At 57.2% G+C, this 24807-nt stretch overlaps 1 protein-coding gene across 17 annotated transcripts in view; it reads left to right on the top strand.

Annotated features, from left to right (window-relative positions):
- MYO18A (myosin XVIIIA) overlaps positions 1–24807 on the top strand; it is a 169915-nt gene that overhangs the window by 61010 nt on the left and 84098 nt on the right. For 6 of the 17 annotated variants that reach the window (XM_075120810.1, XM_075120808.1, XM_075120809.1 and 3 more), the window contains exons 2-4: positions 8430–8510; positions 11413–11468; positions 24015–24710. The exons of the other annotated variants lie outside the window; for them this stretch is intronic. In XM_075120810.1, coding sequence (XP_074976911.1) covers positions 8471–8510; positions 11413–11468; positions 24015–24710 — 792 coding nt within the window. In that variant the 5' untranslated portion in view covers positions 8430–8470. The remainder of the gene's footprint in view (positions 1–8429; positions 8511–11412; positions 11469–24014; positions 24711–24807) is intronic. 17 annotated transcript variants of the gene reach the window in all.

Here is a 24807-nt window from a genome sequence, read left to right as displayed (position 1 = left end):
TGATCCTCCAGCTCCCTCATTTTCATCTCCCTCTCCCATTCCAGCCGCCTCCGCTCCAGGGATGGGGAGCTCCGCCGGGAGGATCCCCTGCTGGGTGCTGGGGTCAGGGTGCCCTCGGTATTCGCTGGGCTTCCCCCAACCCCTCCCCCAGACATAGGTAGGAAGGGTCTCGGGATGTCCTCGGCAGCAGTCTGACCCCTGCCAGCCCGGTCAGGCCCCAGGGCCCACGCTGCGTCTGCCGGGCGGCTCCCCTCAGGGATAGGGATCGGGTCATCCAAGCGATCCCTCTCCTCCAACTGGGCAATCAGTTGTTCCTTGGTGGACCTCCCGATGCGCAGCCCCCTCTGCCTGCACAGCTCCACCAGGTCACTCTTAAGGCGTTTAGCGTACATCTCCCTGCTGGCCACTCGCAGGCCGGGCAGCTTCCCACGGTTTCCAGGAAAAGCCCTTAGTGTGCCAGTCCTTCTTGAGGTCACCAGCTCTTTGCCAGGGTCGAGCTGCAGACTCCTCCGCCCCTGGGACTGCTCGCTGCAATCCCCCGGGGGACCCTGTTACTGCAAAAGTCTTTCTCTCTGGTCACACCTTCCCAGGGGTTAACCGCCCCCCGAAACCGTCTCTGAATCTTCAGCACGCCTGGTCCCCGTCAATTCCCCTTCGTTTTACTGTTCCCCAGTCACTTACTGCAGGAAGCGCCGTTCACGGGGTGCAGTAGATCCCACCGCTGCCACCAGTTGTCACGGAGTGTGGGGGAGTCCAGGCCCTGCACCCCTCTTCCTGGGATCCACTGAGACTCTCAGCCAGCCAGTAAAACAGAAGGTTTATTGGACAACAGGAACACAGTCCACAACAGAGCTTGTGGGTACAACCAGGACCCCTCAATCACGTCCTTCTGGGGGAGCAGGGAGCTTAGACCCCAGCCCTGGGGTTCCCTGTGTTCCTCCCCCCAGCCTCCAAACTGCCAACTAACCCCACCCAGCAGGTTCCCTGCTGCAGCCTCTGTTCACATTCCTGGGCAGAGGTGTTACCTCCCCCTCCCCCTCCTGGCTCAGGTGACAGGCTCTCAGGTCTCCCATCCCCAGGGCACATTCCCAGGTCAACACTCCCCCCTCCCTGCTGAGTCACATCGTCACAGTGTGTGACCAGAGAGAAGGACTTTCGCAGTAACAGGGTCCCCCGGGGGGATTGCAGCGAGCGGTCCCAGGGGCGGAGGAGTCTGCAGCTCGACCCTGGCAAAGAGGTGGTGACCTCGAGAAGGGCTGGCACACTAGGGGTTCTTCCTGGAAACCGTAGAAAGCTGCCCAGCCTGTGAGTGGCCAGCAGGGAGATGTACGCTAAACGCCTTAAGAGCGACCTGGTGGAGCTGTGCAAGCAGAGGGGGCTGCGCAATGGGAGGTCCACCAAGGAACAGCTGATTGCCCAGTTGGAGGAGAGGGATCGCTTGAATGACCCGATCCCTGTCCCTGAGGGAAGCCGCCCGGCGGACGCAGCATGGGCCCTGGGGCCTGACCGGGCTGGGAGGGGTCAGACTGCTGCCGAGGACATCCCAAGACCCTTCCTACCTAGGCCTGGGGGAGGAGTTGGGGGAAGCCCAGCGAATACCGAGGGCACCCTGACCCTGGCAGCCAGCAGGGGATCCTCCCGGCGGAGTTCCCCATCCCTGGAGTGGAGGCGGCTGGAATGGGAGAGGGAGATGAAAATGAGGGAGTTGGAGGATCCTGAAAAGCAGTGTCAGCATGAGGAGAAGGAGAAGCAACGTCCTCATGAACTGGAGCTGGCCAGGCTGAGGAGCAGTGGGGCCCCAGCTGCGGTGAGTGAGGGGGAACCCAAGACTGCAAGGAGCTTTGATAAGTGCTTCCTGGCCCAGCGGAAGGAGGGGGAGGACATAGCTTCCTGACGGCCTTTGAGAATGCCTGCAAGATGCACAGGGTTGACCCTGCAGACAGGCTCCAGTTTCTCACCCCCTTACTGGACCCCAAAGCCGTGGAGGTGTACAGCCGAATGACAGGGGCGGAGGCAGGGGACTACGAACTGTTCAAACAGGCCCTGCTCCGTGAGTTTGGGCTGACCCCCGAGATGTACCGGAGAAGGTTCCGGAGTCGGCGTAAAATGCCTGAGGTCACCTACCTACAACTGGTCAACCGGATGCAGGGATATGCCCGCAAGTGGACAGCGGGGGCCCAAGCTAAAGAGGACCTGCTTGACCTAATCGTACTGGAGCAACTGTACGAACGGTGCCCTTCCGACCTGAGGCTGTGGTTGATGGACAAAAAGCTAGAGAACCCCCAGCACGCAGGGCAGCTGGCCGACGAGTTTGTGAACAGTCGGACAGGGGGTAACAGGGAGGAGTCCCAAAAGAACAGGCCCCCCCCAATGCAGAGTCACCATGGGACCTCCCAGGGGGAAATATGGAGAACCCCCTCCCAAGGGGAACGCCTGGCGTCAGGACCATCCGATCTGCTCGAGGGGATCAACGTGACCTGAGCTGCTATCGCTGTGGCCAGAGAGGCCACGTACGGACCCAGTGCCCCAGGCTCAGGGACAGACTGAGCAGACCCAACCTACCCAGGGTTAACTGGGTAGGGACCCAGCTGGACGAGGGGCAGACGGCTCAGACAAGGGGGGCTGCCAGCTTACCACCTGCTTAGGAGGGAAGAGTACCCCAGGCCAGCTCCTCCAGAGGGCTGGAGGCTCTGGACTCAGGGTTCTCGGTTTACAGGGTGGGCGCGGGGCTGTCCCTCCGGAGAGAGTGCCTTGCTCCCCTGGAGGTGGATGGGAGGAAGGTCAATGGATACTGGGATACGGGCGCGGAGGTGACGCTGGCCCGGCCCGAGGTGGTGGCCCCAGATCGGGTGGTGCCCAACACCTACCTGACCCTGACGGGGGTGGGTGGGACCCCATTCAAGGTGCTCGTGGCAAGGGTACACCTGAAATGGGGGGCAAGGAGGGCCCCAAGGATGTGGGGGTGCACCACCATTTGCCCACTGAGGTTTTGATGGGGGGGACCTAAATCGCCAAGCAAGCCCCAGACCGCCCTGGTTGTGACCCAGAGTCGGCAAGGGGCACTGCGCCCTGACCTTGGGGTGGGTACCACACCGGAGGCGCAGGACCCTACCCTGGTGGGGAGGGAGCGCCAAGAGGCATGGCTCAGAGAGGTTGTGTCCTCAGACCTGGCCAATGAGAGGGAAGCGGTCCCCATCCCTTCCCCAGCCGCTGGGTTCCAGGCCGAGTTGCAGAAAGATCCCTCCTTGCGGAAGCTCAGGGACCTGGCCGACCTCAGGGTGGTACGGACCATGAGGAGAGGCTGCCAGGAGAGGTTCCTGTGGGAGAAGGGGTTCCTGTACCGAGAATGGGCTCCCACAAGGGAAGTAGAGTCCTGTGGGATCAGGAGGCAGCTGGTGGTCCCCCAGAAGTATCGCCGCAAGCTCCTGTACCTGGCCCATGACATCCCCCTCGCAGGGCACCAGGGAATCCGGCGCACCCGGCAGAGGTTGCTACAGAACTTTTACTGGCCCGGGGTCTTTACCACGGTCCGGCAGTATGGCCGATCCTGTGACCCCTGTCAGAGGGTGGGGAAGGCCCGGGACAAGGGGAAAGTGCCTTTGAGACCTTTGCCCATCATAGAGGAGCCTTTCCAGAAGGTGGCCATGGACATAGTGGGACCTCTGAGCAAGACGACCCGGTAGGGGAAGAAATACATTCTGGTGGTGGTAGATTTTGCCACCCGCTACTCTGAGGCAGTGCCCTTAGCTTCCATTGAAGCAGACACCATGGCAGATGCGCTCCTGACCATTTTCAGCCGAGTGGGGTTCCCCAAGGAAGTCTTGACAGACCAAGGGTCCAACTTCATGTCGGCCCTGCTCCGGTGCTTGTGGGAGAAATGTGGGGTCCGGCACAACTGGGCCTCAGCTTATCACCCCCAGTCCAATGGGCTGGTGGAGAGGTTCAATGGGACCCTAAAGATAATGCTGAAAACCTTTATGAACCAGCACCCGCAGGATTGGAACAAGTACTTACCTCACCTGCTGTTCGCGTACAGGGAAGTGCCCCAGGAGTCTACTGGATTTTCGCCTTTCGAACTGTTATATGGAAGGAGGGTGAGGGGCCTCCTGGACCTGATGAGAGACGAATGGGAGGGGAAGGCCACTCCCAAAGGAGAGTCAGTGGTGGAGTATGTCCTGACCTTCCGAGAGAGACTGGCTGAACTCATGGGCCTGGCCAGGGAGAATCTGGCCAGAGCCCAGAAGAAGCAGAAGGTTTGGTATGACTGCACCGCGTGGGCCCGTGCCTACGCCACCGGGGATCCGGTGATGGTTCTCATCCCCGTGAGAAAGAACAAACTACAGGCCGCCTGGGAGGGCCCTTTCAAGGTTGTCAAGCAGCTCAATGAGGTAAACTATGTGGTGGAGCTGTCTAACCGGGCGCACCACCGCCGGGTGTACCATGTGAATATGATGAAGCCATACTATGCCAGGGGGAATGTGGTGTTGGCCGTGTGTGGACATTGGGAGGAGCAGGGAGATGACCCTTTAGTAGATCTATTCCCTGGGACCAGAGCTGGTTCACCCCTGGAAACAATTCCCCTCTTGGATCAGCTAACCCCTGCCCAGCAAGCTGAGGTCAGGGGGGTGCTGCATCCGTCCCGACAGCTGTTTTCCAACCAGCCTGGACGCACTAATCTGACTGTCCACCGGGTGCAGACAGGGTCGCACCCGCCGATAAGATGCTCCCCCTTCTGAGCAGTTTTCCCTGTGACTCGGGACTTGGAAAGAGAGGTCAGGGACATGCTGGCTTTGGGGGTGATCCAGCTATCTGCCAGCCCTTGGGCCTCGCCGGGTGGTGCTGGTCCCCAAAAAGGACAGGTTGGTCCGGTTCTGTGTGGACTACCGGAAGCTCAATGCCATCACTGTATCTGATGCCTACCCCGTGCCCAGGCCTGATGAGCTCCTAGACAAATTGGGAGGAGCTCGGTACCTTACCACCATGGACCTTACAAAGGGCTACTGGCCAGTGCCGCTGGATGCAGATGCCCGGCTGAAATCGGCCTTTATCACCCCTCTGGGGCTCTACGAGTTCCTGACCCTGCCTTTCGGCCTCAAGGGAGCGCCGGCCACCTTCCAGCGCCTGGTGGATCAGCTCCTGAGGGGGATGGAGAGTTTTGCCGTGGCGTATATTGATGACATCTGTGTCTTTAGCCAGACCTGGGAGGACCACGTGTCCCAGGTTAGACAAGTGCTGGACCGACTCTAGGGGGCTGGGCTGACAGTAAAAGCGGAGAAGTGCAAGGTGAGGAAGGCGGAAGTATCTTACCTGGGCCATCGGGTGGGGAGCGGCCGCCTAAAGCCGGAACCAGCTAAGGTGGAGGTGGTCAGAGACTGTCTTGCTCCCCACACCAAAAAGCAGGTCCAAGCCTTTATTGGGTTGGCAGGATACTATCGAAGGTTTGTGCCCCGCTTTTAGCGTCATAGCCACCCCCATCACCGAGCTATGCAAGAAGGGGAAGCCAGACAAGGTGGTCTGGACCGAGCAGTGCCAGGAGGCTTTCCGGGCACTGAAGGAGGCTCTGGTCAGTGGCCCAGTTCTGGCAAACCCAGACTTTGACAAACCCTTTATGGTGTTCACTGACGCCTCAGACATGGGACTGGGGGTGGTATTAATGCAGGAGGATGAAAAGGGGGAGAGACACCCCATCGTGTACCTGAGCAAGAAGCTGCTACCCCGGGAGCAACACTGCGTGGCCATCGAGAAGGAGTGCCTGGCCATGGTGTGGGCCCTCAAGAAACTAGAGCCCTATCTCTTCGGGCAGCACATCACCGTCTACACCGATCACTCTCCCCTGACCTGGCTGCACCAGATGAAAGGAGCCAACGCCAACCTCCTGAGGTGGAGCCTGCTCCTGCAGGAGTATGACATGGACGTGGTTCATGTGAAGGGAAGTGCCAACCTGATAGCGGATGCGCTGTCCCAAAGAGGGGGCCCTGAACTTCCCCAGGTCACTGGTCAGAGTGACCCCGCTCAGTTCAGTCTCGAAGGGGGGAGAGATGTGACGTGGCAGGGAGGGGGGACTGTTGACCTGGGAATGTGGCAGGGGCGTTTCACTGGGGATGGGAGACCTGAGAGCCTGTCACCTGAGCCAGGAGGGGGACGGGGAGGTAACACCTCTGCCCGGGAAGGTGGACAAAGGCTGCAGGAGAGAGCCTGCTGGGGGGGTTTAGTTTCAGTTTGGTGCTGGGTGGTGGAATGCAGGGAACCCCAGGGCTAGGGTCTAAGCTCCCTGCTCCCCCAGAAGGACTTGACTGAGGGGGTCTTGGTTGTACCCACAAGCTCTGTTTTAGACTGGTTTCAGAGTAACAGCCGTGTTAGTCTGTATTCGCAAAAAGAAAAGGAGTACTAAGGTGCCACAAGTACTCCTTTTCTGTTTTAGACTGTGTTCCTATTGTCCAATAAACCTTCCATTTTACTGGCTGGCTGAGAGTCACAGTGAATCCCAGGAAGAGGGGTGAGGGCCCCAGACTCCCCCACACTCCGTGTGTGACGAAGTGGGACTGTTCTTAATGTTTCCTCTGAATATTGTGGGGGTGCCTCAGTTTCCCCTAGGCAGTTCTTAAGTATCTAGGTGGTGGGGTAAGGGTGTATGATCATTGCAGAGCACTAGAGGGCAGGTGTGTGCAGGGGTCTAAACACAGAGAATGGCCAACATCCTGTTTCCTGGCAACTGATGGCCGCCTCCCCCCCCCCCCCCCAAGGTGAAAGCTGAAGGGTTGGAGAACAAAGGAATCAGGTGACCACCTGTCCCAGGAAAGGAACAAAGCCCAGAGGAGGAGGGACTGGAGGGAGTTTCAGTTTGGGGCTGGCTGGGACATGGAGTGAAGGGCAGACGTAGTTGTCTGGCTCACTGCCCCCCAAAATGGACCCAGCTGAGGGGTCCTGTTCTCTGCACCTACAAGCTCTGTGTTAGACCATGTTCCTGTCGTCTAATAAACCTCTGTTCTACTGGCTGGCTGAGAGTCACGTCTGACTGCGAAGTTGGGGTGCAGGACCCTCTGGCTTCCCCAGGAGCCCCGCCTGAGCGGACTCGCTGTGGGAAGCACACGGAGGGGCAGAGGATGCTGAATGCTCCGAGGTCAGACCCAGGGAGGTGGAAGCTGTGTGAGCTGTGTGTCCTGAAGACAGGCTGCTCACAGAAAGGCGACTGCCCCAGAGTCCTGCCTGGCTTCATGGGAGCAGTTCCAGAGCATCGCCCAGGGACTCCGTGACACAGGTGTAATTGGACACATGGGGCAAAATGCTGGCATTAGCTTACTCCATTGTTGATTTCCGTGCTTGTGGTTTGAATGGAGGTTCCTGGTCAGGACAGGTGTAGCTCATGGGGGTGGCTAGTGCCACACAGCATGGCTGCATGTTATCAGCTGTGTGCTCGTACTGTGGGGGAAATCAGTGAGAGTGACCCTGTGTGTGTGTGTATTCGCTCCATTGTGTTGCTTGGTATTGTACATCCAGGGCTGTGAGCTCTCTGGGGCAAGCGTAGCCCTGTGCACACTTCAGGTGCCACATGTTAGTGATAAAAAGGAAAGGGTGTAGTTCAGCTAGGATGCTTGTTTCCTCTCCAGGCGCTGGAGAAGCCAGACTTTCTTGAGCTGCTGGACTCTGGGCTGAGTTGCATCCTCGGGAATTTGCCTTACCGCTATGTAGCCAGCGTAAATGCTGCGCTCTCTATTTTACACAGCGCAATTTCTCCTCTTTGCCAAAGGCCAGAGCTGTATGTAAGAGTTGGCAGGCTGCGCGCCTCTCCCCTCAATCCGTGACCGATCAGAAGGGGAAGCAGTGACCCTGCCCTAGTCCTGGAGGGCGTAATGGGGGCACTTGGTATAGATCTGCCTTGTGTTTATGCTTTACTTAGAGTTGCTGCTTAAATCCCAGTAAGTCCTCGGGGTAGATATGCATGTGAGTGCCGGGGTTCCTGCTGGAACGTGGAGCGATGCCAGCCGCTGAGCCCTGATGACTGGGCTTGTCTTGTGCTGCTGTTCTCCTGGAAAGCTGGTGCTGAAAACATCAAGGGCAGGAGCAGCTTTTGGCTAATTAACAGGTTTTCTTCTGTTTTCCTATCTCCCAATCGAGTCTTTGCTGCGAGCTGCTGTCTGGAGACACGGCTGAGGTTTGGTTCTCTGACTGGCTGTTCTCCCCGTGTGAGAGCGTTCAGTCCGGCTCTGTTCTCGTGCCTTCGTCTTGTAACATCCCTCATTTTACAGAATTTGTTGTTTAAAATTTCCCTGGAGAGCTTCCCCCTTTCCCTGTCTTACTCCCGTATGCACCCCAGGCATGGCCCAGCACCCCTGCTGAATGGCTATGTGCCTGGCCCATCATTCCTCTCTAGGAAGAAGCAAGATCGTCGCTTGAATGTAAGTTTCACCTCTCCCCTCTCTTCCTCCCAGTCAGGGCAGCTGTCCCGGTTCCAGCTCCCTGTGACGTCGCCATGGCCTTTTCTTCACGGTTTGCATTCTGGGAACAAAAGGGAAGTCTTGCTTGTGTTTGCCGCCCCTGCCATGCTCAGCCTTTGTGCAGTTTGTGTGCCCAGCAGACAGCATGTTACCAGGAAGCTGCTCCTAGTTTGCCCAGTTTGGGGAACGTTCGGGATGAGGAGTCCCCCCTTGCTCGCAGTGGGGGCTGGGCGGGGCGGGCACAGCAACGCAGCATGCATGTCCGGCCCTTGTTTGCAACAGCTGTTTGAAAGTTTCTGCCTGGTGCAATGTGCTGCTCACCTTGGGTGCAATTCCCCCAGTGCAGCGGGCCAGCACAAGGCCTGACATGGGATTTCAGGGATGTCCTCTGCCCAGGGGCCAAATTCCCCCCTTGTGAACTGAGCAAACTGGGAGCTGCCCCCCCATCATTAACATCTGCCTGGTAAATAACCCGTGTTAAGCAGCACTAACATCTGGGCTCCTGGTCCAGCTGTGCTACAAGAACATTACTGTAACCTTGGCTTCGGGGTCTGTGCAGGGAGGCAAAGAGGAGAGCCCACAGCTGCTGTGCGGTGGTTCACTCTTGCAAATGAAGTGGCTTTGATGCTCTGGAGTGACATGTGCAGGAGCAATGCCCAAGCCAGCAGGAGCTGTTGTTGGGGTAGCGGGGGCTGAGCTGTACTCTCAAGTGCCAGCAGTACCCCAAGCTGGTGAGGAAGGATTCCCATCTGTGCACTGACCTCGGCTTGTGAGACTTCTTTTGTACCATGAGTCAAGCTGAATCTAAATGCAGTTGCTGAGCTCCAGGGTGGGGATCTCCTTGGGGTGGTGTTTAAATGCTTTGGAGAGGATTCCCAAGGTGCAGTCATAGCTCCTGACCCGGAAAGCACCGGTCTCTGGGGGCCCGAGTGCAGTGTGGGAGCCATGGCTTCGCTGGCTGAGAGGCTGGGTGCCCTGGAAGCAGAGAAATGGTGAGGCACTGAAGCCTGTTACATCCTGAAACCCAAGTTTTACAGTAGCTGTGTATGGGGGGGCTGAGTTCCCCCTTGTACCATGGCATTGGGGGATTACCCCAAGGAGAGGTTACTAATGCATGGCCTGAGTGGGTGAATTACTAATGCCGCCAGTGGCCCGCTTGTGACTGACAGTTTTCACAGAAGATGTTCCTAACCACATTTAATTCTAACCGTTGCCACTTGCTTCATGGGGGGAGGGAGGGGGGAGAAACTGTATTTCCCTCAGCTAAAGCTGGTGGACAGCAGTCAGCTGTGAATGCTGCTCAACAGGGATGGGAATAGCTGAAATCCCACTTCCTGGGGATGCATTCAGCCAGGGCGCAGGGGTTAGGTAGGCTTCAAGGAGAAACAGCTGAATGCAGGGACTATTGACTCTGTAACTCTCATACTGTATTTCATGTGAAGGTTTTTCCCACTGCTTTCTGTTCTAATGGCCTCTCTTAGGGTCTGATCCTAGAACCAGTGAAGTCCATGGGAGTTGTTCCATGGTTTTCAGTGAACTTTGGATCAGGCCCGTAATTGGGTTCCCAGTTAAGATGGGGTATCTTGGGCGATGGCTTCCCTGACTAGAGATCAGCTATTGATTGGGGAGTTGCTGTGCTTCCTGCTGCCAGGGACCCCTTGTTGCTAATGCAGTGCAGGGCTGGGAAAATTTCTTCCCTATTAGTCTGTCATCTGTTGTAGAGAGGCCTTTTCAGAGCACTGCCAGGTTTAAAGAAGCCCTGGTCACCGCTTGCTTTCCCTGGAATTTTCCAGGGCGGGCAAAGGCGTGTGCTTGTATTCACCAGCACTTCCCAAAAGGCCGGCTGCTGGAGAGATTAGCTGATGACGTTTAACATGCAGTCTGTTGTCTGATGTGGTAAGAGCAGGGGCACCTCGTGAGAAGCCAGGTCACTTTCCTTATCTGAGCACTTGGCTTTTCATTTGTTACTCAGTTTAGCTCAGTTGTCAGAGCTAAACTGAGTAACAAGCAGAAATCCGATGAAGTGAGCTGTAGCTCACGAAAGCTCATGCTCAAATAAATTGGTTAGTCTCTAAGGTGCCACAAGTCCTCCTTTTCTTTTTACGAATACAGACTAACACGGCTGTTACTCTGAAACCAAGCAGAAAGATAGAAACCCTCCTGGGGAGGGGAAATGGGGCTTTAGTTGCCAGCCAGGTCACCAACTGCAAATTCAGTCCCTCCTGTTTGACGGAGCTTAGCTGCTGTGAGCTATGGAGCATGTCAGCATGTAGCTGACCTAGGGCAGCTGAGCCTCCTAGGCGGAGTGGTGTTTCAAAGCCATGCAGGAGGAGTGTTTCAGTGTCCTCTCTGCTTTCTCCCCCTCAGCAGGCTTGGTGAGGTTTTTGATTTCGAAATAATTGGGAAACATTTTTTGCATTCGTTTCCAATGCTTGTGAATGTAAGGGAAGCCATAAGCTTTACTGTGTACTGAATGCACCTTCAGGGTCCCTGGCTTTGCTGTGGCCTATGCCTCATACTTCAGAGGAAGGCGCAAAGTTCCCCCATAACACACTCCATTGTCTAATGGCGTCCCTTGGGTGGCTGTTGTTTCCTAAGCCCCACAAGCAACCCCTGTTTGCTCTGAAGCATGAGTATCAGTCGTCCTTGTAACTTTCTTCATGCTAATATATCTGCTAATGCTACTCTTGGTTTCATAACTCTTGTCATCTTTGAACCTTACTAAGCTGTTTGCCCCAGCGTCCTGCAGTGGTGAGTTCCGGAGGTCCTGCTTCTGCTTGAACTCTTGTGGTCGCAACAGTGAATTGCACAAGAATGGGAGCAGCCTAAGCCGAAGTCTCTGGAAGCAGCCGCACCACCCCCCAGCTCTGATCTCAGCCACGCTCGTGTGCTCAGAAAGTGTGTGTGAGAGAGAGTCTGGAAGTCCCTTTGAGAGTTCTGGCTGAAATGTGCCCCTCTTCTCTGTTTATCCCCCAGGTTAAGGATGAGGACAAACTTTTATCTGTGAAAAGAACTGGGAAAGAGGATGGGGCAGTAAGTGTCTGTGGGATCGGGGGGCTAGCTTTGAGTGTTGCATCCTACTTGTGCTAACTCACAGGCCCAGACAACCTCCTCTGAGACCCAAAGGCCATTGACGGCAGGTACCGGGCCAACTCTGCTTAACAGGCAGTTTGCGCTTCGGGCTGGTACTAGCACTGCTGGCATCAAAGAGGTGGCCCCAGGGTGGCGTGCTGCTTCTGGCTCTGGGACGTTACCCACCCAAGGTGGTGAGCCTCTGGTTCAGCAAAGCCGCTGCTGCTGTTTTTCCTTTCAGAGGGCGGGATTCCTCCAGTGAGGAGGAAGCTGCTGTTCCCAGGCCCAGTGGGCTGGTGTGACAAAGTGGGACTGTTCTTAATGGTTCCTCTGAATAGTGTGGGGGTGCCTCAGTTTCCTCTATGCAGTTCTTAAGTATCTAGGGGGTGGGGTAAGGGTGTATGATCCTTGCAGAGCCCTAGAGGGCAGGTGTGTGCAGGGGTCTGGACACAGAGAATGGCCGACACCCTGTTTCCTGGCAACTGATGAGATGGTGAGAGCTAAAGGGTTGGAGAACAAAGGAATCCGGTGACCTCCTGGCCCGGGAAAGGGACAAAGCCCAGAGGAGGAGGGGCTGGAAGGAGTTTCAGTTTGGGGCTGGCTGGGGACATGGAGTGAAGGGCAGACGTGGTTGTCTGGTTCACTGCCCCCCAAAATGGACCCGGCTGAGGGGTCCTGTTCTCTGCACCTATAAGCTCTGTTTTAGACCATGTTCCTGTCGTCTAATAAACCTTCTGTTTTACTGGCTGGCTGAGAGTCACGTCTGACTGCGGAGTTGGGGGGCAGGACCCTCTGGCTTCCCCAGGACCCCGCCTGGGCGGACTCGCTGGGGGAAACACAAGGAGGGGCAGAGGACGCTGAATGTTCTGAGGCCAGACCCAGGAAGGTGGAAGCTGTGTGAGCTGTGTGTCCTGCAGACAGGCTGCTCACAGAAAGGAGACTTCCCCAGAGTCCTGCCTGGCTTCGTAGGGAGCAGTTCCAGAGCATCGCCTGGGGACTCCAGAGCTGGGTGCAGCTCCCTCTGGGGGCAGCTTTTCACAACCCTGGGTAGGTCAGAGAGGCTCTGCAGTGGTTCTGGGCTGAATCCCATGTGGTGGTGCCCAGGCTGCCCTGCCACGTGCTGCTCTGAGCCATCGGGCCAGCCTGCACCCCTCACCTAGTGCCTTGCTTATTGGGGGTCAGGGAGTGTGATTCTGTGGCTGCGGGCTGGTTACCTCGGAGACAGGATGGAAGTAGAACGGGATTTGATTGGCTGAGCATGAGATGCAGGCAGAAGTGGTCGCTGAGCCGGTTGTCGTGTCATTCTGCCTGTAGGATGCTGACCCCCAGGGCCTGGGGGCAGATCTCTCTGTGCTAATGAGGGTGGAGCTGAAGAAGGGGGCATCAGCTGACTTGAGGGGATGGCTGGTTGTTGCACTAAGGCTCAGAAGCGGAGCTGCCGGGAGCAGTGGTTCACCTCCCAGCAGGGTTGCTCTGTGCTCCTCGCCAGGCTTATCCGTGGAGTGGTGGCAGGTTATTGGGATGATCTTTCACGTGCACCCTTGAGAGCCCGGGCTTGCTCTGCTGTGCAGGACTAGTAAAGGTCCTGGGACATGCTCCGTCAGTGTCCTTCTGCTGCCTCCTGTCCCCACACCAAACTTTCCTTTCTTTCCTCTGTTGTTGTGGGCACGAGCTGCCTGGCTCCTCCGCAGAGATGGCTGAATTCCAGAGGTGGATCAAGTGATTCCTGTATATTGGTGGTTAGCAAAACTGTGTGGGACCCCTCCGGAGGAAAGAAATGACAAACAGTGCTGGTAAAGCGGTAATCTTACCAAAGTCCCAGCTTGTCTTGCTGGGACTGTATTGCTATAAAAGTGACTTTACAGAAAGATCCATACAGCATCATCACTAATCTGCATGACTGACAGATTGGGCTGGGTGCAGCCTCCTCTCCTCCAGTCCCATGCCCAGAGAGCCATCCTGCTGTTCAGACACAGAGCGCAGGCTGCGGTAGTGGACCTGTGGAGATGCTGCCCCTCTGACACCCAGCCGTGTCACCTCTCACTTCAGTGGCGTTAATCAGCGAACATCTCGATTGATGCGGTATCAGCAGGCCTGTCTCTGGCGCTGGGAACGTTGATCCCATGTGGGCTGCTGCCGGCTGACCCTTTGGGAGCTCCTCTGCGTGCTTGCTCTTCCCCAGCTGACAAGAGGGCTGGCTTGCAGCCACTCGGCACAGACCGGCCACCCGATCGCCGCCGGGTCCAGGGGCCGTGGGACACGTCTTGCCTTTCCAGGGGATCCCTGTTCCATGCCAGGGAGGAGTTTGCCCATAAGGTATTTGCAGTCATGGTCCATCCAGCTCAGCCAGAAGCAAATGCCACAGCATTTCCCATGGGCGCGAAGCTGAGCTGGCTTTCTTGGGAGCTGCTCTCCAGAGCAGCACGGTGCACAAGAGAGGAGCAGGGGTCCGTCACCTGCCTCACTTTACCTGTCATAAGCCATGTTCCCTCTGAATGCCTTCTGCTGTGGGCCTCTGTCCTGCCTGCCGGGGCCTGGGGCAGTGCCCTGTGTGGTGGGGAGTGAAGTGCACAGTGGACACCCCCGGAGAGGCTGGTTTTGTGAGTGCTTTGCCTTGCCGGTCAACTTGCTGCAGTGTTTCTCAAGGCAGGTTGTGCTGCAGTGCAGTGTGTTAAGGAGGCTAGATTGCAAGTCTAACGTATTTATCTCTGCTTCAGATCTCACCGGTGTGCGACCCTCTCTGGCTAGGAGCGGTGACACACACGGGGGGCTGGGACTGATCCAGTCTCTTTAACCTGGATTTTGTCACTACCTGCTGTGCAAGGTTAACCCGTTGGGGGCTTGGCTGCTCACTCAGACAGGTGCTCTGCTGCCTGCTGGTCTCTTTCCACCTTCAGCACATCTCCTCTTTCCTGGGTTGGCTTTAATGGAGCGTTGGGGGATGGGATTGTCTGGGGGTCGATAAAAGGTTCTCGTGTGGTTTGCATGAGGAATAACGTCATACACGATGGTAAATGAGCAGGGAAGGAAATTCCAAGGCGTGCCCTGTTAGTGGGGCACCGATTTGCAGGGAGAATTGCTGAGTGTGTGAACATGCTGCAGAACCCCGGCTGCTGTTCCAAACCTGTTGGCCAGGTAGATCATCTCTCCCCCCACCCCACCCCCACCCCTTTGAAGAGAAAGCTAAATGGAGAGTGCAGCTTCCTGGACAAGGCTGGAGAGGCTTTTCTGAGCCCTCAGCTTTGAGCGGTGGGGCATTACTGGCAGCAGTTAGGGAAAAGAAAGCTGCAGTGGGGTGGTGAGATGCTGCCCTGCATGGTAGCAGCCCAGATGCAGACTCTAGCTGGCTTTGTTCCTACCTCTCCGGAGTATCAGCCGCTGGCTGGAGACCTAGAGATCAAACGGGCTGGCCGATCAGGGGCAGCGCGGGCAGCGCCATACTGGGGGATCCATTTCGCTGTCACCAGTTGTGACGAAGTGGGACTGTTCTTAATGTTTCCTCTGAATAGTGTGGGGGTGCCTCAGTTTCCCCTAGGCAGTTCTTAAGTATCTAGGTGGTGGGGTAAGGGTGTATGATCATTGCAGAGCCCTAGAGGGCATGTGTGTGCAGGAGTCTGGACACAGAGAATGGCCGACACCCTGTTTCCTGGCAACTGATGGCCTGGGCCCTTCCCCCCTGCAAGGTGAGAGCTGAAGGGTTGGAGAACAAAGGAATCAGGTGACCTCCTGGCCCGGGAAAGGAACAAAGCCCAGAGGAGGAGGGGCTGGAGGGGTTTTTCAGTTTGGGGCTGGCTGGGACATGGAGTGAAGTGCAGACGTGGTTGTCTGGCTCACTGCCCCCCAGAATGGACCCAGCTGAGGGGTCCCGTTCTCTGCACCTGCAAGCTCTGTTTTAGACCATGTTCCTGTCGTCTAATAAACCTTCTGTTTTACTGGCTGGCTGAGAGTCACGTCTGACTGCGAAGTTGGGGTGCAGGACCCTCTGGCTTCCCCAGGAGCACCGCCTGAGCGGACTCGCTGTGGGAAGCGCACGGAGAGGCAGAGGATGCTGAATGCTCCGAGATCAGATCCAGGAAGGTGGAAGCTGTGTGAGCTGTGTGTCCTGAAGACAGGCTGCTCACAGAAAGGCGACTACCCCAGAGTCCTGACTGACTTCATGGGGAGCAGTTCCAGAGCATCGCCCAGGAACTCCGTGACAACTGGTGGCAGCGGTGGGATGTACTGCACCCCGTGGATGGCGCTTCCTGCAGTAAGTGACTGGGGAGCAGTAACACGAAGGGGGATTGCCGAGGACCAGGCCTGCTGAAGGCTCAGAAAGGAGCGGTTTCGGGGGGCGGTTAACCCCTGGGAGTGTGTGACCAGCGAGAAGTACTGTGCAGTAATGGGGTCCCCCTGGGGACTGCAGTGAGCAGTCTCAGGGGCGGAGGAGTCTGCAGCTCGACCCTGGCAAAGAGGTGGTGACCTTGAGAAGGGCTGGCACACTAGGGGTTCTCCCTGGAAACCGTGGGGAGCTGAGAACACCCGGGCCTGTGAGTCCACAACAACTTGGGAGGAGCGGAGTGATGGCCTGTCACCGTCTCCTTAAGAAGGACATTGTAACCCTGTGCAGAAAGAGAGGGTTGAGCATTGGAAAGTTCACCAAAGCAGAGTTAATCGTGCAGCTGGAGGAGGATGACCGCTCTAAGGAACAGATTCCTGACCCCAACTGGGGCTATAGCAGGATCTGGGAGCAGCTGAAGCGGGAGCCAGGCATCGCCAAGACTCCTGTCCCCGACCAGACGAGGGTCTTCATGATCGGGTTCCCCATCGGGGGATCAAGACGGACGGGATTGCAGCTGAGTCTGAGAGAGCAAGAGGACCGTGGGAGACAGCGAGAGCCCGAGAAAGAGCTGCAGAAGCAGCAGCAGCATGAACTGGCGGTGGTGGGGCGGAGAGGCCTAGGGGACCTCCCCGGGGTGAGTGGGGATAGATCCCGGGGGGCCAGTTCCGCAGGGAACCTCGAGACTAAATTGCTGCCCCTGGTTAAGGAGGGGGGGGGTGTGGATGCCCACCTCACTGCCTTTGAGCAGGCTGGCGATTTGAACCAAGGGGACCCTGCGGAAAAGCCCCGGTGTCTAGCTCCCTTGCTGGGTCCCAAGGCCATAGACTCCGTCAGCCAGGTGGTTGGGGATGTGGACAGGCTCCCACTCCTGACCCCAACCTATATGTCTGTGTGGAGTTTCCTGGGGCCAGGCCCCCCGGACCTCCAGTGGGAGTAGAAGGTGATGGTCAATGGGGAGACATTCTTGGGGTGGCCAAAGGGCATGGGCTGCATAAACCTTCCCACATGCGGCCTGCGAGTGCTATCAACCACCCCTGACCTAAGGGAGGGCGTGAAACTGGAAGGGCCTGGTGTAACTCCTACCAAGGAATGGGAGAGATGCTGGGGCATCCATGGGAACGTTGGTGGCTTCGAACTTCCCCAGGTCACCGGCTAAAGTGACCCCGCTCAGTTCGATCTCGAAGGGGGGAGAGATGTGACGAAGTGGGACTGTTCTTAATGTTTCCTCTGAATAGTGTGGGGGTGCCTCAGTTTCCCCTAGGCAGTTCTTAAGTATCTAGGTGGTGGGGTAAGGGTGTATGATCATTGCAGAGCCCTAGAGGGCATGTGTGTGCAGGAGTCTGGACACAGAGAATGGCCGACACCCTGTTTCCTGGCAACTGATGGCCTGGGCCCTTCCCCCCTGCAAGGTGAGAGCTGAAGGGTTGGAGAACAAAGGAATCAGGTGACCTCCTGGCCCGGGGAAAGGAACAAAGCCCAGAGGAGGAGGGGCTGGAGGGGTTTTTCAGTTTGGGGCTGGCTGGGACATGGAGTGAAGTGCAGACGTGGTTGTCTGGCTCACTGCCCCCCAGAATGGACCCAGCTGAGGGGTCCCGTTCTCTGCACCTGCAAGCTCTGTTTTAGACCATGTTCCTGTCGTCTAATAAACCTTCTGTTTTACTGGCTGGCTGAGAGTCACGTCTGACTGCGAAGTTGGGGTGCAGGACCCTCTGGCTTCCCCAGGAGCACCGCCTGAGCGGACTCGCTGTGGGAAGCGCACGGAGAGGCAGAGGATGCTGAATGCTCCGAGATCAGATCCAGGAAGGTGGAAGCTGTGTGAGCTGTGTGTCCTGAAGACAGGCTGCTCACAGAAAGGCGACTACCCCAGAGTCCTGACTGACTTCATGGGGAGCAGTTCCAGAGCATCGCCCAGGAACTCCGTGACACCAGTAACATGCTCCATTAGTGTAAATCATTCACAGGGAGAAAAGCCCAGAGCTGAGTGTGACGAAGTGGGCCTGTTCTTAATGTTTCCTCTGAATAGTGTGGGGGTGCCTCAGTTTCCCCTATGCAGTTCTTAAGTATCTAGGTGGTGGGGTAAGGGTGTATGATCATTGCAGAGCCCTAGAGGGCAGGTGTGTGCAGGGATCTGGACACAGAGAATGGCCGACACCCTGTTTCCTGGCAACTGATGGCCTGGGCCCTTCCCCCCCTGCAAGGTGAGAGCTGAAGGGTTGGAGAACAAAGGAATCAGGTGACCACCTGGCCCGGGAAAGGAACAAAGCCCAGAGGAGGAGGGGCTGGAGGGGTTTTCAGTTTGGGGCTGGCTGGGACATGGAGTGAAGTGCAGACCTGGTTGTCTGGCTCACTGCCCCCCAGAATGGACCCAGCAGAGGGGTCCCGTTCTCTGCACCTGCAAGCTCTGTTTTAGACCATGTTCCTGTCGTCTAATAAACCTTCTGTTTTACTGGCTGGCTGAGAGTCACGTCTGACTGCGAAGTTGGGGTGCAGGACCCTCTGGCTTCCCCAGGAGCCCCGCCTGAGCGGACTCGCTGGGGGAAAGCGCACGGAGAGGCAGAGGATGCTGAATGCTCTGAGGTCAGACCCAGGAAGGTGGAAGCTGTGTGAGCTGTGTGTCCTGAAGACAGGCTGCTCACAGAAAGGCGACTACCCCAGAGTCCTGACTGACTTCATGGGGAGCAGTTCCAGAGCATCGCCCAGGGACTCCGTGACAACTGGTGGCAGCGGTGGGATGTACTGCACCCCGTGGATGGTGCTTCCTGCAGTAAGTGACTGGGGAGCAGTAACACGAAGGGGGATTGCCGAGGACCAGGCCTGCTGAAGGCTCAGAGAGGAGCGGTTTCGGGGGGCGGTTAACCCCTGGGAGTGTGTGACCAGCGAGAAGGATTGTGCAGTAACAGGGTTCCCCTGGGGACTGCAGCGAGCAGTCCAAGGGGCGGAGGAGTCTGCAGCTCGACCCTGGCAAAGAGGTGGTGACCTCGAGAAGGGCTGGCACACTAGGGGTTCTCCCTGGAAACCGTGGGGAGCTGAGAGCACACGGGCCTGTGAGTCCACAACAACTTGGGAGGAGCGGAGTGATGGCCTGTCACCGTCTCCTTAAGAAGGACATTGTAACCCTGTGCAGAAAGAGAGGGTTGAGCGTTGGAAAGTTCACCAAAGCAGAGTTAATCGTGCAGCTGGAGGAGGATGACCGCTCTAAGGAACAGATTCCTGACCCCAACTGGGGCTATAGCAGGATCTGGGAGCAGCTGGAGTGGGAGCCAGGCATCGCCAAGACTCCTGTCCCCGACCAGACGGGGGTCTTCACGATCGGGTTCCCCATCGGGGGATCGAGACAGACGGGATTGGAGCGGAGTCTGAGAGAGCAAGAGGACCGTGGGAGACAGCGAGAGCCCGAGAAAGAGCTGCAGAAGCAGCAGCAGCATGAACTGGCGGTGGTGGGGCGGAGAGGCCGAGGGGACCTCCCCGGGGTGAGTGGGGATAGATCCCGGGGGGCCAGTTCCGCAGGGAACCTCGAGACTAAATTGCTGCCCCTAGTTAAGGGGGGGTGTGTGGATGCCCACCTCACTGCCTTTGAGCAGGCTGGAGATCTGAACCAGGGGGACCCTGCGGAAAAGCCCCGGTGTCTAGCTCCCTTGCTGGGTCCCAAGGCCACAGACTCCATCAGCCAGATGGGTGGGGAGGTGGACAGGCTCCCACTCCTGACCCCAACCTATATGTCTGTGTGGAGTTCCCTGGGGTCAGGCCCCTCGGACCCCCAGTGGGAGCGGAAGGGGATGGTCAATGGGGAGACATTCCTGGGGTGGCGAGATCCTGGGACAGAGAGAACTGGTGTCAGACCCTGGGTGGTGCAGCCTCAGAGGCTGAGGGCCTGTGTGAGCTGGGTGAGGGTCCCAGGGACGAAGCCCCTCGCCCTGCCTATGGCCCAGATCCCTGTGCAGACCCAGGAGGGGTGGGGCTGGCTGGCCGTTGGGGTGCCCCAGGACACCAGCTGCGAGACCCTGTTGTGGGGTGACTGTGTCTCTTTGGGACAGGATCCAGGCCCTGCTCCTGTAACTGCCGAGGGTTTGAATTTGAATCCAGGGAACCAATCGGTGGAGAGGGAAATGGTCAGTGAAAATGCAGATGACCTGGCTGGCAGCAGGGAGGAGCCGCTAGGCTCAGGCTACCTGCCTGCCTGTAACCAGACCCCTGGGACTCGGTGGGACAGAGAGATGCTCCCTGCCCCCTTGCACACCAGACTGGGGACTCTCGCTGGCTCTGATGCAGTGAGGAAAGCAGTGGCCTGCCCCCACTGGGACAGCAAGGGCAGCGCTGAGCACAGTGGGAGCTGAGACCCCAGCTGAGTGGGGGGAGACACAGGCAGGGCAGGGGATCTGTGGGGAGTGGCAAGGTGCTTGGTAAGGGAAGTTTGGATGAGCCTAGGCAGCCTTGTGAGCTGATGGCTGTGTCCAGTCAGCAGGGTGGGAAGGCGAGGAGAGTGGAAGATGAGAGTCCCTGGACCTTACCTGTTAGCTGGGTGGAGAATTGGGACAGTGAAGGAAATGGGTCTCTGTCTGTCAGGGGTATTGACTTGCCTATGGAGGGAGCTACCCTGATCTCCAAGCAGTTGTCTGTGACCAGCCTTGTGTGCTGGGACAAAGGGAATGAGATCCCAACCTGTGTGTCTGGTAAAGGAGAAAGTGTGTCCGGCTCTTCTTGGTCTGTGGAGCAGACAGAAGGGGCCTTTCAGCCTGTGATGGTTGAGGGTCATGCAGTTGTCTCAGAGCTGGTTCTGGATTCAGCTAAAGCCCAGGAAGGGAAGGGTCCTAAGTTTCTGTCTGCTCGGGAGAATGGCCCTGTAACTAGGTCGCATCCAGTTAGGGTCTATGTAAAATCCCCGAGACCAGACAATTCTGGTGCTTGTATTTTGCCTGTTGCTAGTGTGTTGTTGGAAAGGGTGTAGCAACTCTGTCTAATCAGGGTGAGATCCTAGCCAGGGCACAAGGAGAGCAGGAAGGTGATGTGATTGTGGAACCTACTGAGGGTGTGGAAACCTGTAGCAAGAAGGAAAAGATTCCTGAACTTGTGTGTGGCAAAGGGAAGGAGAATGCTTCTAACCTTTTATCTAGGAAGTCTGTAAGTTTGCATGAAAGGGGATTGTGTAGGAATCCGCCTGATGGGCCAGAGGTGATTCTGGATGTAAGGGAGACCCAGAAAGAGTCTGTAGTTGCTCAGGAAAGTGTTCCCCTAGAGCAAGCCCTAGGTAAAGAGGGTAAGAGCAGAATTTCTGGGAGGGGGTGAATTGTTGCATAGAAAAGCCCTCGGGAAAGGAATCCTCATGGAGTCTTTGCAAGCAGTTTACTGCCACTGAAGGGTGTGAAAGTGATTTAATCAAGAAAGTTTAAGTTCCTAACAGCCAGAAATTTTCTGTTGTGAATGGATCCACTGACTTTCCTGTTGAAAGATCCAGTGTGGAGAGCTTTGAGAAGGTCTCAGATGGAGTGAAAGCTATTAAGAAAGGTATACCGTCCTATAACCAAGTGGCTGTGTTTGGCCAGCTTGTTGGGGAGACAAGGTTGTTGGGAAAGGGATGTCTCCATGCTAGTTCTGTAAGTGAACAGTATGTGGCCCAGGTCAAGATGGGGGCCCTTAACCAAGAGAGCCCGAATTGCAGCCCTCCAGACTGGAGCTCTGGGAGAAAACCCAATCCCAGTTTGACCCCCTGGGGTTTTGGGGTGGCCAAAGGGCATGGGCTGCAGAAACCTTCCCACATGCAGCCTGCTAGTGCTATCGACCACCCCCGACCTAAGGGAGGGCGTGAAACTGGAAGGGCCTGGTGTAACTCCTACCAAGGAACGGGAGAGATGCTGGGGCATCCATGGGAACATTGGTGGCTTCAAACTTCCCCAGGTCACCGGGTAAAGTGACCCCGCTCAGTTCGATCTCGAAGGGGGGAGAGATGTGACGAAGTGGGCCTGTTCTTAATGTTTCCTCTGAATAGTGTGGGGGTGCCTCAGTTTCCCCTATGCAGTTCTTAAGTATCTAGGTGGTGGGGTAAGGGTGTATGATCATTGCAGAGCCCTAGAGGGCAGGTGTGTGCAGGGATCTGGACACAGAGAATGGCCGACACCCTGTTTCCTGGCAACTGATGGCCTGGGCCCTTCTCCCCCTGCAAGGTGAGAGCTGAAGGGTTGGAGAACAAAGGAATCAGGTGACCACCTGGCCCGGGAAAGGAACAAAGCCCAGAGGAGGAGGGGCTGGAGGGGTTTTCAGTTTGGGGCTGGCTGGGACATGGAGTGAAGTGCAGACCTGGTTGTCTGGCTCACTGCCCCCCAGAATGGACCCAGCAGAGGGGTCCCGTTCTCTGCACCTGCAAGCTCTGTTTTAGACCATGTTCCTGTCGTCTAATAAACCTTCTGTTTTACTGGCTGGCTGAGAGTCACGTCTGACTGCGAAGTTGGGGTGCAGGACCCTCTGGCTTCCCCAGGAGCCCCGCCTGAGCGGACTCGCTGGGGGAAAGCGCACGGAGAGGCAGAGGATGCTGAATGCTCTGAGGTCAGACCCAGGAAGGTGGAAGCTGTGTGAGCTGTGTGTCCTGAAGACAGGCTGCTCACAGAAAGGCGACTACCCCAGAGTCCTGACTGACTTCATGGGGAGCAGTTCCAGAGCATCGCCCAGGGACTCCGTGACACTGAGTGACAGACAAAGGTCTTGGCAGGTGCGTATGAGAGACAGGTGAGGGGCGTGGACAGGACGAGCTGTGTCACCAAATGAGCTGCATACAGAGACGGGACTAGGGCAGCAGCCTGAGACACCCAGCGGGACCTGAATCGGCCCAGGTTCTATGACACACTGCTGCTTGCGTCTCTCCCAGCCTGGATCATGCTGGGTGTGGGAGGATGGGTGAGAGCCACTCGTGCCTGGCAGGATGGGAAGAGCAGACCTCTGGGCCTGGGGGTGTTTCTCAGTAATTTGGTGTTTCTGCTGCAGGCACCACTAACGACAGGGTGCAGAGCTGACGCCACAGGACTTGGCTCCAGGATTTAGTTCAAAGCCCTTTGTTTATCTATCTTGTCAAGGAATTGGCAGCTCCCAGGTTTCTTATCCACCTGCTTCTCTGCAGACTGTTGGGGCAGGGTGGAACCCACCTCTGCCGCCTCCTTCACCATGCAAAGTCTCAGCGGAGGCCTTGAATTAATTATGTTCAGCTCAAATGTCCACTTCTTGGGCTGGTCCCGCTGGAGTCTAGCAGCAACGTAAACCTCTGAGAGGAGTCCCCCAACCAGTGCAGGACTTGTGTGTGCATCCTGCATGCTGACGTGGTGGAGACAGGAGCCGCAGCCATCTGTACGTGGGGCTTTGAGCAGCTGAGCCCAGAGTGGGGGAGCTCTGCCGGTCTAGGCACAGGTGGGAGGTGTTGTCTCTTCCAGTTATAGTGCAGGGAGAGGTTTCTCCCCCGCCCCCCACCAGACTGGCCCTTGCAGGAGGTGGGGACCAACTGTCCTCCATCCCCTGTGCTGCGGGTGCCCCTCTCCCCGGTTGCAGGGAGGTGGAGTCTGGACCTGCAAGTTCAGGTGTCCCCCAGCATTGCGGTGGTAGACACTCCAGCAGGTAGGGTCGCACATTGACATCATCGTCTCCTGCCTGGACCGGGAGAGGCAGTGAAACTTTCTGGGAGTGTCCCTGCTAGCCCTGCCGCTAGAGCTCAAAGCAGTAGTGCATGAAGAGAGCCACCCACCATGGCTCCTTTTCCAAACCCGTCTTTGCGGAGCGCCCTGCAGAGCAGCGGCTGGTCTGGACTCCGTGAGGGGTGCAGCTTTGTTACCGGAGCTCTTCGTAAGCCGTGTCACATGGCGAGGTCTCAGAACGAGCTTGTCCTGGCCTGGGAAACCTGTGAATGCTAAACAGAGCATCTGTAGCTCCATGGCCCGGTCCTGTGCCCATTGCAGCCATGGCAGAACTGGTGCTGAAGGCAGTGGGCGCAGGATGGAGCCCAGAACACTCTTCTCCTGTGTCTGTGTCACTTGTGATGTGGATCCACTGACGGGGTTGGCAGGGGAGGCTGGAGCTGGGTTAGCTGCTGAAGGGAGGTTTCTGTGTGTCCTCTGTCCCGCTCTGTGTGCGTGTGTGCATGTGCGTGTGTGTGTGGGTGTGGTGGTAAGGGGATGTCCTCCTGTAATGTGGTCATGTATTTGTAACTGTAGTCAGAAAATCCAAATGCAGGGGAAGACGAGCCACCCGCTCCCCGAAGCCCAGAGCCTCCAGAGAGAGTGAAGAGCCCAGAGCCTCTGCTCAACGGCGATAACCAGCCTCCCTCCCACACACCTGCCCAGACCATGAACGGCCTGGAAGGATCCAGGCCTGGCTCACTGGCCCAGCCTGAGCCGCTGAGAGAGGAGAGCCAGGGCCTGTCCAGGAAGAGAGTGGTGAGGGTGGTGCGGAAGGTGGTGCGCAAAGTCCTGCCTGGCGAGGCCTCTGGCAACACCAAGGAGCTGGGGAGGGACGTGAAGTCTCCTGAGCCAGCTTCGCCAGCCAAGAAGGAAGAGAAGGCGCCACCGAGGGTGGTGTCTCCGCCTCCATTGCCTGCGTCCTCCCCAAAGTCGGAGCCCAAGGAGCCTGGCCCAAAGGATGAGATCTCGGTGGGTCTGAGAAGCCTGATGTCCCGAGGCAAAACCAAACAGCACAGGCCTCGCCTCAGGCCAGTGGAGAAGCAGGAGGAGGAGAAACCTCCTGAGCCGAAGACACCCCCAGTGGGGAAGGAACCCGAGAAGCCTGGCTCCCCATCTCCTGCAGAGGAGGAAGGGCCAGTAGCCACCCCAGACCCCAAAACAAAACAAGAGCAGATGGTGGAGCCAACACACGTGGCACCTCAGAAAGCAGCTGCTCCGGGGCAAGCCAAGGTACACATGAGTGTGTGCAGTCTAGACCGGTGATGCATGGCACCGGTGTGTGGTCTGGGCCTGTCACTCCTAACACTGCCTGTGAGTGCTGCGGAGC

The sequence above is a fragment of the Caretta caretta genome, chromosome 17, assembly GCF_965140235.1.
Source record: "Caretta caretta isolate rCarCar2 chromosome 17, rCarCar1.hap1, whole genome shotgun sequence".
NCBI lineage: Eukaryota > Metazoa > Chordata > Testudines > Cheloniidae > Caretta > Caretta caretta.
Note: the sequence above shows the minus strand (reverse complement) of the source record. Positions and strands in the feature narration are given on the sequence as shown.